This window comes from Pseudophryne corroboree, chromosome 2 (assembly GCF_028390025.1).
Source record: "Pseudophryne corroboree isolate aPseCor3 chromosome 2, aPseCor3.hap2, whole genome shotgun sequence".
Taxonomy (NCBI): domain Eukaryota; kingdom Metazoa; phylum Chordata; class Amphibia; order Anura; family Myobatrachidae; genus Pseudophryne; species Pseudophryne corroboree.
In genome coordinates, this window is record NC_086445.1 from 444,291,515 (window position 1) to 444,305,986 (window position 14,472).

General features: G+C 47.9%; 1 protein-coding gene across 1 annotated transcript in view; it reads right to left on the reverse strand.

The window, feature by feature from the left end:
* The window catches only part of LOC135050869 (uncharacterized), a 187,166-nt gene that overhangs the window by 75,809 nt on the left and 96,885 nt on the right, over positions 1-14,472 (reverse strand). Inside the window, exon 4 of the mRNA XM_063957151.1 lies at positions 5,582-5,668. Coding sequence (XP_063813221.1) covers positions 5,582-5,668 — 87 coding nt within the window. The remainder of the gene's footprint in view (positions 1-5,581; positions 5,669-14,472) is intronic.

A 14,472-nucleotide genomic window follows, 5' to 3' on the forward strand; every position in this document is an offset into this window, starting at 1 on the left:
TGTATGCCGAACCTGCGGCCCTCGAGAAGATGAGCACTCTGCAGCCACCACAGAAGAGACACCCTGGCCCTCGGGGACAGGGCGATCAGCCGATGCATTTGAAGATGCGATCCGGACCACTTGTCCAACAGATCCCACTGAAAGAACCTGGCATGGAACCTGCCGAAAGGAATGGCTTCGTATGACGCTACCATCTTTCCCAGGACTCGCGTGCAGTGATGCACCGACACCTGCATTGGTTTCAGGAGATCCCTGACCATGGTCACTAACTCCTGAGCCTTCTCCTCCAGGAGAAATACCTTCTTCTGTTCTGTGTCCAGAATCATGCCCAGGAAGGGCAGACGCGTCGTAGGAATCAGCTGCGACTTTGGAATATTCAGAATCCAGCCGTGCCGTAGCAACACTTCCTGAGAGTGCGCTACGCTGACCAACAACTGCTCTCTGGACCTCGCCTTTATGAGGAGATCGTCCAAGTACGGGATAACTGTAACTCCTTGCTTCCGGAGAAGTACCATCATCTCCGCCATTACCTTGGTAAAGACACTCGGTGCCGTGGATAGACCAAACGGCAACGTCTGGAATTGGTAATGACAGTCCTGTACCACAAACCTGAGGTACTCCTGGTGAGGCGGATAAATGGGGACATGCAAGTACGCATCCTTGATGTCCAGAGATACCATAAAATCCCCCTCTTCCAGGCTGGCAATGACTGCTCTGAGCGATTCCATTTTGAACTTGAACTTTTTCATGTAAATGTTCAAGGATTTTAAATTTAGAATGGGTCTTACCGAACCGTCCGGTTTCGGTACCACAAATAGTGTGGAATAGCAACCCCTTCCCTGCTGAAGGGGGGGGTACCATTATTATCACTTGCTGGAGGTACAGCTTGTGAATAGCCGTCAGGACTATCTCCCTCCACGTGGGAGAAGCTGGCAAGGCGGATTTTAGGTAACGGTGAGGGGGCGTCACATCGAATTCCAGCTTGTATCCCTGAGATACAATTTGTATAGCCCAAGGATCCACTTGTGAGCGAACCCACTGGTTGCAGAAATTTCGGAGACGCGCCCCCACCGCTCCTGGCTCCGCCTGTGGAGCCCCAGCGTCATGCGGTGGACTTAGTGGAAGCAGGGGAGGACTTTTGTTCCTGAGAACTGGCTGCATGGTGCAGCTTCTTTCCTCTACCCCTGCCTCTGGCAAGAAAGGATGCACCTCTGACTCTCTTGCTTTTTTGAGAACGAAAGGACTGCATTTGGTAATACGGTGCTTTCTTAGGCTGTGAGGAAACCTGTGGCAAGAAAGTCGACTTTCCAGCTGTCGCTGTGGATATGAGGTCCGAGAGACCGTCCCCAAACAATTCCTCACCCTTATAAGGCAAAACCTCCATGTGTTTTTTAGAGTCGGCATCCCCTGTCCATTGCCGAGTCCATAAGACCCTCCTGGCAGAAATGGACATTGCATTTATTCGAGAGCCCAGCAGGCAAATGTCCCTCTGGGCATCCCGCATATATAAGACGACATCTTTAATATGGCTAAGTGTTAGCAATATGGTATCCCTGTCCATGGTATCCAACCCATCTGACAGAGTATCTGTCCATGCTGCAACAGCACTGCACATCCAAGCTGAAGCAATAGCCGGTCTCAGTAGAGTACCAGAGTGTGTATACACAGACTTCAAGATACCTTCCTGCTTCCTATCCGCAGGTTCCTTTAGGGCGGCGGTATCCTGAGACGGCAGGGCCACTCTTTTAGATAAGCGCGTCAGGGCCTTGTCAACCCTATGGGAGGATTCCCAGCGTAACCTATCCGTTGGCGGGAAAGGGTACGCCATTAGTATTCTCTTGGGAATCACCACTTTCTTATCAGGGGAAGACCACGCTTCTTCACATAACTCATTTAATTCATGTGACGGGGGAAAAGTCACTGGCTGCTTTTTCTCCCCAAACATATTTACCCTCTTGTCAGGGACAGGGTCAGCCTCTGAAATGTGTAATACATTTTTCATTGCAATAATCATGTATCGGATGGCCTTAGTCATTTTGGGCTGTAATAGTGCCTCATCCTCGTCGACGTTGGAGTCGGACTCCGTGTCGACATCTGTGTCAACCAACTGAGATAGTGGGCGTTTTTGAGATGCTGACGGCCTCTGAGGCGCCTGGGCAGGCCCGGGTTGAGAGCCCGGCTGTCCCCCGGCAGCAACATAATCAAATCTCTTATGTAATGAGTTTACATTGTCATTTAAGACCTTCCACATATCCATCCAATCAGGTGTCGGCACTGACGGGGGCGACACCACATTTATCTGCACTTGCTCCGCCTCCACGTAACCCTCCTCATCAAACATGTCGACACAGCCGTACCGACACACAGCACACACACAGGGAATGCTCTGACTGAGGACAGGACCCCACAAGGTCTATGGGGAGACAGAGAAAGAGTATGCCAGCACACACCACAGCGCTATATACACAGGGATACACACTACCAGAAGTGAATTTTTCCCAATAGCCTTATGTATCAATACACCTTTTGCCTAAATTTATGTGCCCCCCCTCTCTTTTTACCCTTTTAGTGCCAGGAGACTGCAGGGGAGAGCCTGGGGAGCGTCCTTCCAGCGGAGCTGTGAAGAGAAATGGCGCTGGTGTGCTGAGGAAGAAGGCCCCGCCCCCTCAGCGGCGGGCTTCTGTCCCGCTGTTTCTGACTAAAAAATGGCGGGGGTTTTACACATATACAGTCACAGACTGTATTATGTGTCTTTTTTATGCCAAAGGTATTCTTATTGCTGCCCAGGCGCCCCCCCCCAGCGCCCTGTACCCTACAGTGACCGGAGTGTGTGGTGTGCAGTGGGAGCAATGGCGCACAGCTGCGGTGCTGTGCACTACCTTAATGAAGACAGGAGTCTTCAGCCGCCGATTTCATCACCAACTTCTGATCTTCTGGCTCTGCAAGGGGGACGGCGGCGCGGCTCCGGGAACGGACGACCGAGGACCTTTGCCTGTGTTCGAACCCTCTGGAGCTAATGGTGTCCAGTAGCCTAAGAAGCGCAACCTAGCTGTGAACAGGTACGTTTGCTTCTCTCCCCTCGGTCCCACGTAGCAGTGAGTCTGTTGCCAGCAGATCTCACTGAAAATAAAAAACCTAACATTACTTTCTTTACTAGCAGGCTCAGGAGAGCCCACTAGGTGCATCCAGCTCTGGCCGGGCACAGATTCTAACTGAGGTCTGGAGGAGGGGCATAGAGGGAGGAGCCAGTGCACACCAGATAGTACCTAATCTTTCTTTTAGAGTGCCCAGTCTCCTGCGGAGCCCGTCTATTCCCCATGGTCCTTACGGAGTCCCCAGCATCCACTAGGACGTCAGAGAAAAAGGGGTGCTCTCTCTGTCTGCTGTATCTGAAAAAGGGGTGCTATCTCTGCTGTATCTGAAAAAGGGGTGCTCTCTCTGTCTGCTGTATCTGAAAAAAGGGTGCTTTCTCTGTCTGCTGTATCTGAAAAAGGGGTCTTTTCTCTGTCTGCTGTATCTGAAAAAGGGGTGCTCTCTCTGTCTGCTGTATCTGAAAAAAGGGTCCTCTCTCTGTCTGCTGTATCAGAAAAAGAGGTGCTCTCTATGTCTGCTGTATCTGAAAAAGGGGTGCTCTCTCTGTCTGCTGTATCTGAAAAAGGGGTGCTCTCGCTGCTGTTTCTGAAAGGGGTGCTCTCCCTGTCTGCTGTATCTGAAAAAATTGTGCTTTCTCTGCTGTATCTGAAAAAGGGGTGCTCTCTCTGCTGTATCTGAAAAAGGGGTGCTCTCTCTCTGTCTGCTGTATCTGAAAAAAGGGTGCTTTCTCTGTCTGCTGTATCCGAAAAAGGGGTCCTTTCTCTGTCTGCTGTATCTGAAAAAGGGGTGCTCTCTCTGTCTGCTGTATCTGAAAAAAGGGTCCTCTCTCTGTCTGCTGTATCTGAAAAAGGGGTGCTCTCTCTGTCCGCTGTATCTGAAAAAAGGGTGCTTTCTCTGTCCGAAGGGGTGCTCTCTCTGTCTGCTGTATCTGAAAGGGGTGCTCTCTCTGCTGTATCTGAAAGGGGTGCTCTCTCTGTCTGCTGTAACTGAAAAAGGGGTGCTCTCTCTGTCTGCTGTATCTGAAAAAGGGGTGCTCTCTCTGTCTGCTGTATCTGAAAAAAGGGTCCTCTCTCTGTCTGTTGTATCAGAAAAAGAGGTGCTCTCTCTGTCTCCTGTATCTGAAAAAGGGGTGCTCTCTCTGTTTGCTGTATCTGAAAGGGGTGGTCTCTCTGTCTGCTGTATCTGAAAAAGGGGTCCTCTCTCTGTTGTATCTGAAAAATGGTGCTCTCTCTGCTGTATCTGAAAGGGGTGCTCTCTCTGCTGTATCTGAAAAAGGGGTGCTCTCTGTCTGCTGTATATGAAAAAAAGGTGCTTTCTCTGTCTGCTGTATCTGAAAAAGGGGTGCTTTCTCTGTCTGCTGTATCTGAAAAAGGGGTGCTTTCTCTGTCTGCTGTATCTGAAAAAGGGGTGCTCTCTCTGCTATATCTGAAAAAGGGGTGCTCTCTCTGTCTGCTGCATCTGAAAGAGGTGCTCTCTGTCTGCTGCATCTGAAAGAGGTGCTCTCTGTCTGCTGAATCTGAAAGGGGTGCTCTGTCTGTCTGCTGTATCTGAAAAAGGGGTGCTCTCTGTCTGCCGTTTCTGAAAAAGGGGTGCTTTCTCTGCTGTATCTGAAAAAGGGGTGCTCTCTCTCTGTCTGCTGTATCTGAAAGGGGTGCTCTCTCTTTCTTTCTCACTTTGATTTTAAAAGGGAGGAGGGAGTGTGTAACTACAAAGCTTTGTCCCCAATGCATAATAATTCCAGATTATACTGTATTTCTGTTTTGGTCGCACCACGTGATGAGGCCAGGCTATAATAAAATAATATCGTATGAGAGGAAATGGGGGTGTGAGGGACATCTGGTCACTGAGCTGCTGGGACAATGGCCCTCATTCCAAGTTGTTCGCTCGCTAGCTGCTTTTAGCAGCATTGCAAACTCTAGGCCGCCGCCCTCTGGGAGTGTATGTTAGCTTAGCAGAATAGGGAACGAAAGATTAGCAGAACTGCTACTAAATAATTCCCTGCAGTTTATGAGTAGCTCCAGACCTACTCCTAGACTGCGATCACCTCAGTCCGTTTAGTTCCTGGTTGACGTCACAAACACGCCCTGCGTTCGGCCAGCCACTCCCCCGTTTCTCCAGACACTCCTGCGTTTTTACCTGGCACGCCTGCGTTTTTTAGCACACTCCCTGATAACGGCCAGTTTCCGCCCAGAAACACCCACTTCCTGTCAATCACAGTATGATCACTGGAGCGGTGAAAAAACGTCGCTCGAGCTCGTGTAAATCTACAAAGTTTTGTGTGAAAGTACTTAGCGCATACGCGCTGCATACCATGCGCATGCGCATTTTTGCCATTTTTTCACTTGATCGCTGCACTGCGAAAATCGGCAGCGAGCACACAACTCGGAATGACCACCAATACCTATACAACAAATAGCAATGGTGAAACTATAATAAACACAAATTCAATTAGTGGCCACAGATTTTAACACTCAAACACAGTACTCACTTAGTTGCTGAGATGGTGCTGGTCTCTTTAGTGCGGTAGCATACATAAAATGTCGCAGGTCTAAAGATGACTTTTCAGAATTGGTGTCTGATAATACAAATGAAGCAGTAATGAACAAACATTCAGTTAGGTTTTCAAAAGTGACAATAAGCCTTTCCTATACTTTAAGATTATAAATAAGCATTAAAATAGGTGTATTTTATGGTCTGGAAAACATACAACATTACCAAAGCCAGATATAATAGTTTGGGGTATGAGTTTTGTACAGTATTTGATACGCTATATTTTGACCACATTTTGAGATAACAATGTTTAATGTGTGACTGAACTCTGTTGAGACGAGTCACACTGGTAACATTTCTATGTGCAGCAGTGATAGGCAAGCTGATACGCTTCAGGAGTCATATTGGGCGGCACTCTAATGCTGGGTACACACTGGCAGATATATTGGCCAATCAGTTGGTTGTCCAATATATCTTTTGCTGATCTGCAGGTGTGTACAAGCAATATTTCTGTGAAAGACGTCTTTCAGTGCCCATATACTTGTGAGATAATCAGTGCTAACCTTCGATTTCGACCGCATCTGTGAGAGAAATTGAAGGATTGTATGATACTATGCACATTTTAGGTACCTTTCGACGCGATGCGCAGGCACGCCGGTCGAATCTCACGTCTCAAGATAGTATGTGCTGCACTTAATATTTATCGAATCGCAGTGCGATCGCATGTTTTTAACACTGCGATGTGCAATGGGCACCCGCCGGGAGCGGATGGAGGCCACTCCCACTCGGCGGGGACTTGCCCATCACGTGATTACCATGCGATCTATCACATGATCGCATGGTAATCACTTTGGCAGTTCAGGTGCGATTTAATCGCACCTGAACTGCCGGTGCAATGCCCCGCGATGTCGCATTGTGGGGCATCGCACAAGTTTATGGGCACCATTTCACAGATATATTGCATGTGCTGTGCAACACAGCAGATGACCAATATATCTGCAGATATATTAGTGCATCTTTCAGTGTGTATGAATAATCCCCATCTGCATATATAGCTGCAGATAGAATTAACAGCAGATATATCTTTAAGATATATTGGTGCATCTTTCTGTGTGAATGAACAACCACCATCTGCAGATATATCTGCAGATCAATTGAATTGCAGATATATCCGCCAGTGTGTACCCAGCTTAACTTTAAAAAAAGGCTGCACATGGGCCCTCATTCCGAGTCGATCGCTCGCTAGCTGCTTTTAGCAGCAGTGCACACGCTAGGCCGCCGCCCTCTGGGAGTGTATCTTAGCTTAGCAGAAGTGTGAACGAAAGGTTAGCACTTCTGCAACTAAAAAATTTCATGCAGTTTCAGAGTGGTTCAAGACTTACTCCTAGCTTGCGATGATTGCAGTCCGTTTAGTTCCTGGTTTGACATCACAAACACGCCCTGCGTTCGGCCAGCCACTCCCCCGTTTCTCCAGTCACTCCTGCGTTTTTACCTGGCATGCCTGCGTTTTTTAGCATACTCCCTGTAAACGCTGAGTTGCCTCCCAGAAACACCCACTTCCTGTCAATCAAACAACGAACACTCGAGCGACTGAAAAGCGTCGCTCGAGCTTGTGTAAAACTACAAAGTTTTGTGTGAAAGTACTTAGCGCATGCGTGCTGCGTACCATGCGCATGCGCATAAATGCCATTTTTTTCACCTGATCGCTGCGCTGTGAAAATCGGCAGCGAGCGATCGACTCGGAATGAGGGCCATTATTCTTAATCTCAGTAGTAAATTAAGTGAATACATGTAATGAATGACAGAGGCACCTTTCTGTAATAACATATCAGCAGGCCTGTAAAACAAGTGCTTCAATCTCTAACACACAACCTGGTTTTGCTGTGTAAAATGATTGCCGCTCTAAAAACATGGGCAAAAAGTCCTGCACCTCCGGTAGCTCGCAGGCTATTACATTTAGCCCATTGTGTCTGATAAGCCTCCACATCTTGCAAATTACTGTGGTGTTCAAAAGTAGTTCAGTTTGGGGACTGGGTAGGAGGAGAGCAGACCTCCTGAAGAAAGGATGAGGGAAGAGCCGACCCAGTAAGCAGCCCCAGCGGGAGACCGTGGATGACCAGCAGCTGCGGCAAGAAGAATGAAGCAGTGGCTGACCTTGAGGTCACCGCCAGAAGCAGGCAAGCAGTGACCGGAGAGCAAAAGAACCAACAAAGCTCACCACTGTAGCTTCTCGCAGTGAAACAGGCAGGGAGAGCTTGTGTTTGGGGGTAGATGGGAGTGTGTGTGTGTGTGTGTGTGTGTGTGTGTGTGTGTGTGTGTGTGTGTGTGTGTGGGGGGGGGGGGGGGGGGCGGAGGGGGGGTATATGTGGGTCGTAGGGCTATAGGGCTCAATGTATTGTTAGGAGAGGGGAATTTTATACTTTTAGACACATCAGCATTATGCTAGCTACATATACTGTAGCAAGGGGCAATATAAAAGTATCTCTGTTAGCAAATAAAGAGTAACATTGAGGGACAGTGTCACTGTGAGTCATTAAAATAGAGGGGTGGGTAATTATAATGTTGTCCAAACATTAGAGGATGAATAGAATAAGTGATGAATAATTATTTAGTATCCTCCTTAAACGCAATTTGTATCTCTGCAAATTGACTCAATATTACGTATTACCTCTGTTCCACAAAACCTATCCTATAGCTGGTAAGCTCTCACAAGATGGCCTCTCTTCCCTCATTTACTCTTTCTTTACTTAATTGCACTATCGTCTCCTTCTCCTTAGTATAATATTGCAATCAGTAGCTCTAAACCCAGAGGTGAAGCTATGGTTCTGTCACCTGGAGCAAAGTCTCAGCTTGATGCCCCCTCCCCCCATTTTTGACACATTCCTATATGCTATCAGATCATCCAGATTCCCATTATATGCCATCAGACTCCTTCAGGTGCCCTTAAATGTAATCACTCTTTCCACGTGCCCCTTATATATCATCAGATCCATCTAGATATGCCATTAGACCCCGTCTCCTCCAGACTCCAGACTCAATTTAGAGCTGGTTCTGAGACTTCCCGGGCTGGTTATCCATCCCAATCTGCCCCTGGGCTGGCCACTCTCACTCTAATAGCCAGCATTTGAAAAACAAACCCCTCTAGAAACCTTGCGTTTGCACTTGAAATTGGTTGATATTGTATTGTGTCAATTAGGTTCTTTAAAACTAGTGATGTATTCCATACTAAGTCTTCCTGAACTAAGGGGGGATTTAATTCTGCACAGTGGATGCAAAATTAATGTTCAAAGAAGGTTTACAAGCACCTCCGCTAATTTTCCCTTACATCACATAGAAATGAGCAAAGATTGGTACAGTGATAGGCAGTAATGTGCTTAGATGGACAATACAGTGGTAAGACTGCTAGGAAGAAAGGCAAAGGTTATCGACACTTGTACACATGGGGGAGATGTGTGCTGAGCGATCTAGCACAGACCACTCAGCACACATCTCTCCACCTGGCACAGCACACAGCATGATGTGTTAACCGGAGGGGGAAGGGGTGTTTGCACGGGGGGACGCACATTTCCAGCGGTGAGATGAGCGATGTACTAGATTGGGCAGGCCAATCTGGTACCGGTGATAGCAATGCGCGGGGCTTCACATCGCTATCGCTGTGGGGCATACCATACGCACAGAGAGATCCGTGCTTAATTTCTAAGCAATCTAGTCAGATTGCTTAAAATGTAACCACGGATCTCTCCGTGTGTACCCCCTGTAAAGTAAGAAAGTGCACTCTTAAAAATTAAGAGAACCAATATCAATTTTAGAATATATTTTAAATAAATATATGTGTTAGTACACACTGTTCAGTATGACAGAATATCTAGGAATAAAAGGCAACCAATGTGGTTAAATACAAGCATTGGTAATAATGGAAAGAAAGAGGGCATTTAAAGTGTTAAACCTAGAATGGATTGAAAATCAAATGAGCAAATCTCAAAGTTGAAAACAAGATTGCGAAAGATAGCAAAATTATGCCCAAAATATAAACAAAAAGGAAAAACTTATTACATTAGTTCACAGAATGAGAATAGAGAAAAAGGAAGCTCTTTTACTTTCTTTGTTGTAGGAGAGCAGAGCCGGCCCTAACCAATATGATGCCCTAGGCAAGATTTTAGCTGGTGCCCCCTAGCACCACCGCTGGTTCCGCCTCTGGCCCTGCACCTCTTTCACAGCACTATCACCCCTCACCCATAGCAGTCCTTATTTTGGTGTTTGTACCCCATATATTTTAAATAGGAACAGCTTGCACATTTGGCGCACAGCCCAAAAAGGGGTGTGTTTTTGCTGGCAAGGGGCATGGCCACACAATAGTAACCCCAATTCCAATTACATCACACAGTACTGCACATTTGATCATGCAATAGTGTCCATAATTCATATTACATCCCACAGTAGTACCACTTTACCTTATAAACTTTACTCCTCAGAGTAGAGCCCCTTATTCACATTACATCACACTGAATTGCTCGTTATTCACATTACACCACACCCTATTGCTCTTTGTTCACATTAGACGACACAGTAGTGCCCTTTCTATACGCAACGCCACATAGTAGAGCACCTTGTACACATAATGCCACACATTAGCAATGCATTTATACACACAATTCCACACAGTAATGCCCCTTACACATATGAGACACTTTATTAATGTACTTACACATTATGACAACCTTTATTAATGCCCTTTTACACATAATGTCCCTTACACATATGCTGCACATTATTAATGCCCTTATACACATAATGACACACACACACAGTGCCCCTTACACATATGTTGCACATTATTAATGCATTTTTACATGACACACACAATGCTTCTTACATATATTCTGAACACTACTGCACAACCAACCCACTCACATGCACACAGCACTCACACTGCTACTAACATTGTGACCTCTGCCTCTGCTTGGATATAGATGTGTCCTCATAAATCTTGCCTCAATGCTAACATTGGGCACCTTTTTTTATGAAACTGCATTGCTATGTGGCTAGCATGCACAAACAGCTTCTGCTGATTAAAATAATATGCAGCATGCCTATATACTGTGTGAGACTGTGGCTGTATCTGCAAATGAAATGCTACACACAGAATATAGGCATGCCACATATCATTTTCTCTGACGTCCTAGTGGATGCTGGGGACTCCGAAAGGACCATGGGGAATAGCGGCTCCGCAGGAGACTGGGCACAAAAGTAAAAGCTTTAGGACTAGCTGGTGTGCACTGGCTCCTCCCCCTATGACCCTCCTCCAAGCCTCAGTTAGATTTTTGTGCCCGAACGAGAAGGGTGCAATCTAGGTGGCTCTCCTGAGCTGCTTAGAGTAAAAGTTTAAATTAGGTTTTTTATTTTCAGTGAGTCCTGCTGGCAACAGGCTCACTGCATCGAGGGACTAAGGGGAGAAGAAGCGAACTCACCTGCGTGCAGAGTGGATTGGGCTTCTTAGGCTACTGGACATTAGCTCCAGAGGGACGATCACAGGCCCAGCCATGGATGGGTCCCAGAGCCGCGCCGCCGTCCCCCTTACAGAGCCAGAAGAGCAGAAGAGGTCCGGAAAATCGGCGGCAGAAGACGTCCTGTCATTGCTCTCAGCACACTGCACACTCCGGTCACTGAGGGTGCAGGGCGCTGGGGGGGGCGCCCTGAGACGCAATAAAAATACCTTAGATGGCAAAAAATACATCACATATAACTCCTGGGCTATATGGATGCATTTAACCCCTGCCAGAATACATAGAAAAATGGGAGATAAGGCCGCCGATAAGGGGGCGGAGCCTATCTCCTCAGCACACTGGCGCCATTTTCCCTCACAGCTCCGTTGGAGGGAAGCTCCCTCGCTCTCCCCTGCAGTCACTACACTACAGAAAGGGTTAAAAAAGAGAGGGGGGGCACTGATTACGCGCAGTATTAAAGATACAACAGCTATAAGGGGAAAAACACTTATATAAGGTTATCCCTGTATATATATAGCGTTCTGGTGTGTGCTGGCAAACTCTCCCTCTGTCTCCCCAAAGGGCTAGTGGGGTCCTGTCCTCTACCAGAGCATTCCCTGTGTGTGTGCTGTATGTCGGTACGTTTGTGTCGACATGTATGAGGAGAAAAATGATGTGGAGACGGAGCAGATTGCCTGTAATAGTGATGTCACCCCCTAGGGGGTCGACACCTGAGTGGATGAACTGTTGGAAGGAATTACGTGACAGTGTCAGCTCTGTATAAAAGACAGTGGTTGACATGAGACAGCCGGCTACTCAGCTTGTGCCTGTCCAGACGTCTCATAGGCCGCCAGGGGCTCTAAAGCGGCCGTTACCTCAGATGGCAGATATAGACGCCGACACGGATACTGACTCCAGTGTCGACGGTGAAGAGACAAATGTGACTTCCAGTAGGGCCACATGTTACATGATTGAGGCAATGAAAAATGTTTTACACATTTCTGATAAACGAGTACCACCAAAAAGGGGTATTATGTTCGGTGAGGAAAAACTACCTGTAGTTTTCCTGAATCTGAGAAATTAAATGAGGTGTGTGATCAGGGCCGGTTCTATGATTTCTGGCGCCCCGGGCAAAATATGGGGGCGTGGCTACGATTGGGGGCGTGGTCAGCGCGCTGAAAGAAAAAATAAAAATAAATAAAAAGTATACTTACCATCCCCGTTCCTGATCCAGACCCCTCCGCCGGCGGCGCCGCTCTTTTCCTCTCCTCCTCTCTTCTGTTCCCTTCGATCTATGGGAGAGACGTTATTACGTCTCTCCCATAGAACAGCATAGACACTAGAGGTCAATTATGACCCCTAGTGTCTGTGCCACTATGCTGTGCGGTGCGCGATGACGTCATCGCGCATCGCACAGCAAAGGTCCTCTAGACGAAGGGAAACTAGACCGTAGCGTCTAGTTTCCCTTCATGGAGAGGACCTTTGCTGTGTGGTGCGCGATGACGTCATCGCGCACCGCAAAACTAAGGTCCTCTCCATGAAGGGAAACTAGACGCTACGCGTCTGGTTCCCTTCAAAGCGGGGGGGCACAGCAGGGCACTACGGGGGGCACAGTGGCGGATCTTGCCCTGGTGCGGCGCCCTCCGGATGGCGCCGGCGCCCTCCGGAAGGCGGCGCCCCGGGCAAAAGTACCGCTTGCCCGTGGCAAGAACCGCCACTGTGTGTGATGATGCGTGGGTTTCCCCCGATAACAACTGATAATTTCTAAAATGTTATTGGCATTATATCCTTTCCCGCCAGAGGTTAGGGTGCGTTGGGAAACACCCCCTAGGGTGGATAAAGCGCTCACACGCTTGTAAGGGCTCTACCCTCTCCTGAAATGGCCGCCCTTAAGGATCCTGCTGATAGAAAGCAGGAAAGTATCCTAAAATGTATTTACACACATACTGGTGTTATACTGCGACCAGCAATCGCCTCAGCCTGGATGTGCAGTGCTGGGTTGGCGTGGTCGGATTCCCTGACTGAAAATATTGATACCCTAGATAGGGACAGTATATTTTTGCCTATAGAGCATTTAAAAGATGCATTTCTATATATGCGTGATGCACAGCGGAATATTTGCCGACTGGCATCAAGTCTAAGTGCGTTGTCCATTTCTACCAGTAGAGGGTTATGGACACGACAGTGGTCAGGTGATGCGTATTTCAAACGGCATTTGGATATTAAGGGGAGGAGTTATTTGGGGTCGGTCTTTCAGACCTGGTGGCCACGGCAACAGCTGGGAAATCCACGTTTGTACCCCAGGTCGCCTCTCAACATGAGAAGACGCCGTATTATCAGGCGCAGTCTTTTCGTGGACAAGCGGGCAAAAGGTTCCTCATTTCTGCCCGTGACAGAGGCAGAGGAAAAGGGCTGCAGAAATCAGCCAGTTCCCAGGAACAGAAACCCTCTCCCGCCTCTGCCAAGCCCTCAGTATGACGCTGGGGCTTTACAAGCAGAATCAGGCACGGTGGGGGCCCGTCTCAATGAATTTCAGCGCGCAGTGGGCTCACTCGCAAGTAGACCCCTGGATCCTTCAGGTGATATCTCAGGGGTACAAATTGGAATTTGAGACGTCTCCCCCTCGCCGTTTCCTAATGTCGGCTTTACCGAGGTCTCCTTCTGACAGGGAGACAGTTTTGGAAGCCATTCACAAGCTGTATTCCCAGCAGGTGATAATCAAGGTACCCCTCCTGCAACAGGGAACGGGGTATTATTCCACACTGTTGTGGTACCGAAGCCGGACGGCTCGGTGAGACCGATTCTAAATCTAAAATCTTTGAACACTTACATACAGAGGTTCAAATTCAAGATTGAGTCACTCAGAGCAGTGATTGCGAACCTGGAAGAAGGGGACTACATGATGTCTCGGGACATCAAGGATGCTTACCTTCATGTCCAAATTTACCCTTCTCACCAAGGGTACCTCAGGTTTATGGTACAGAACTGTCACTATCAGTTCAGACGCTGCCGTATGGATGGTCCACGGCACCTCGGGTCTTTACCAAGGTAATGGCCGAAATGATGATATTCCTTCGAAGGAAGGGAATTTTAGTTATCCCTTACTTGGACGATTCCCTGATAAGGGTAAGATCCAGGGAACAGTTGGAGGTCGGTGTAGCACTATCTCAGGTAGTGTTGCGGCAGCACGATTGGATTCTCAATATTCCAAAATCGCAGCTGGTTCCGACGACTCGTCTTCTGTTCCTAGGGATGATCCTGGACACAGTCCAGAAAAAGGTGTTTCTCCCGGAGGAGAAAGCCAGGGAGTGTTCCGAGCTAGTCAGGAACCTCTTAAAACCGAGCCAAGTCTCAGTGCATCAATGCACAAGGGTTCTGGAAAAAATGGTGGCTTCCTACGAAGCAA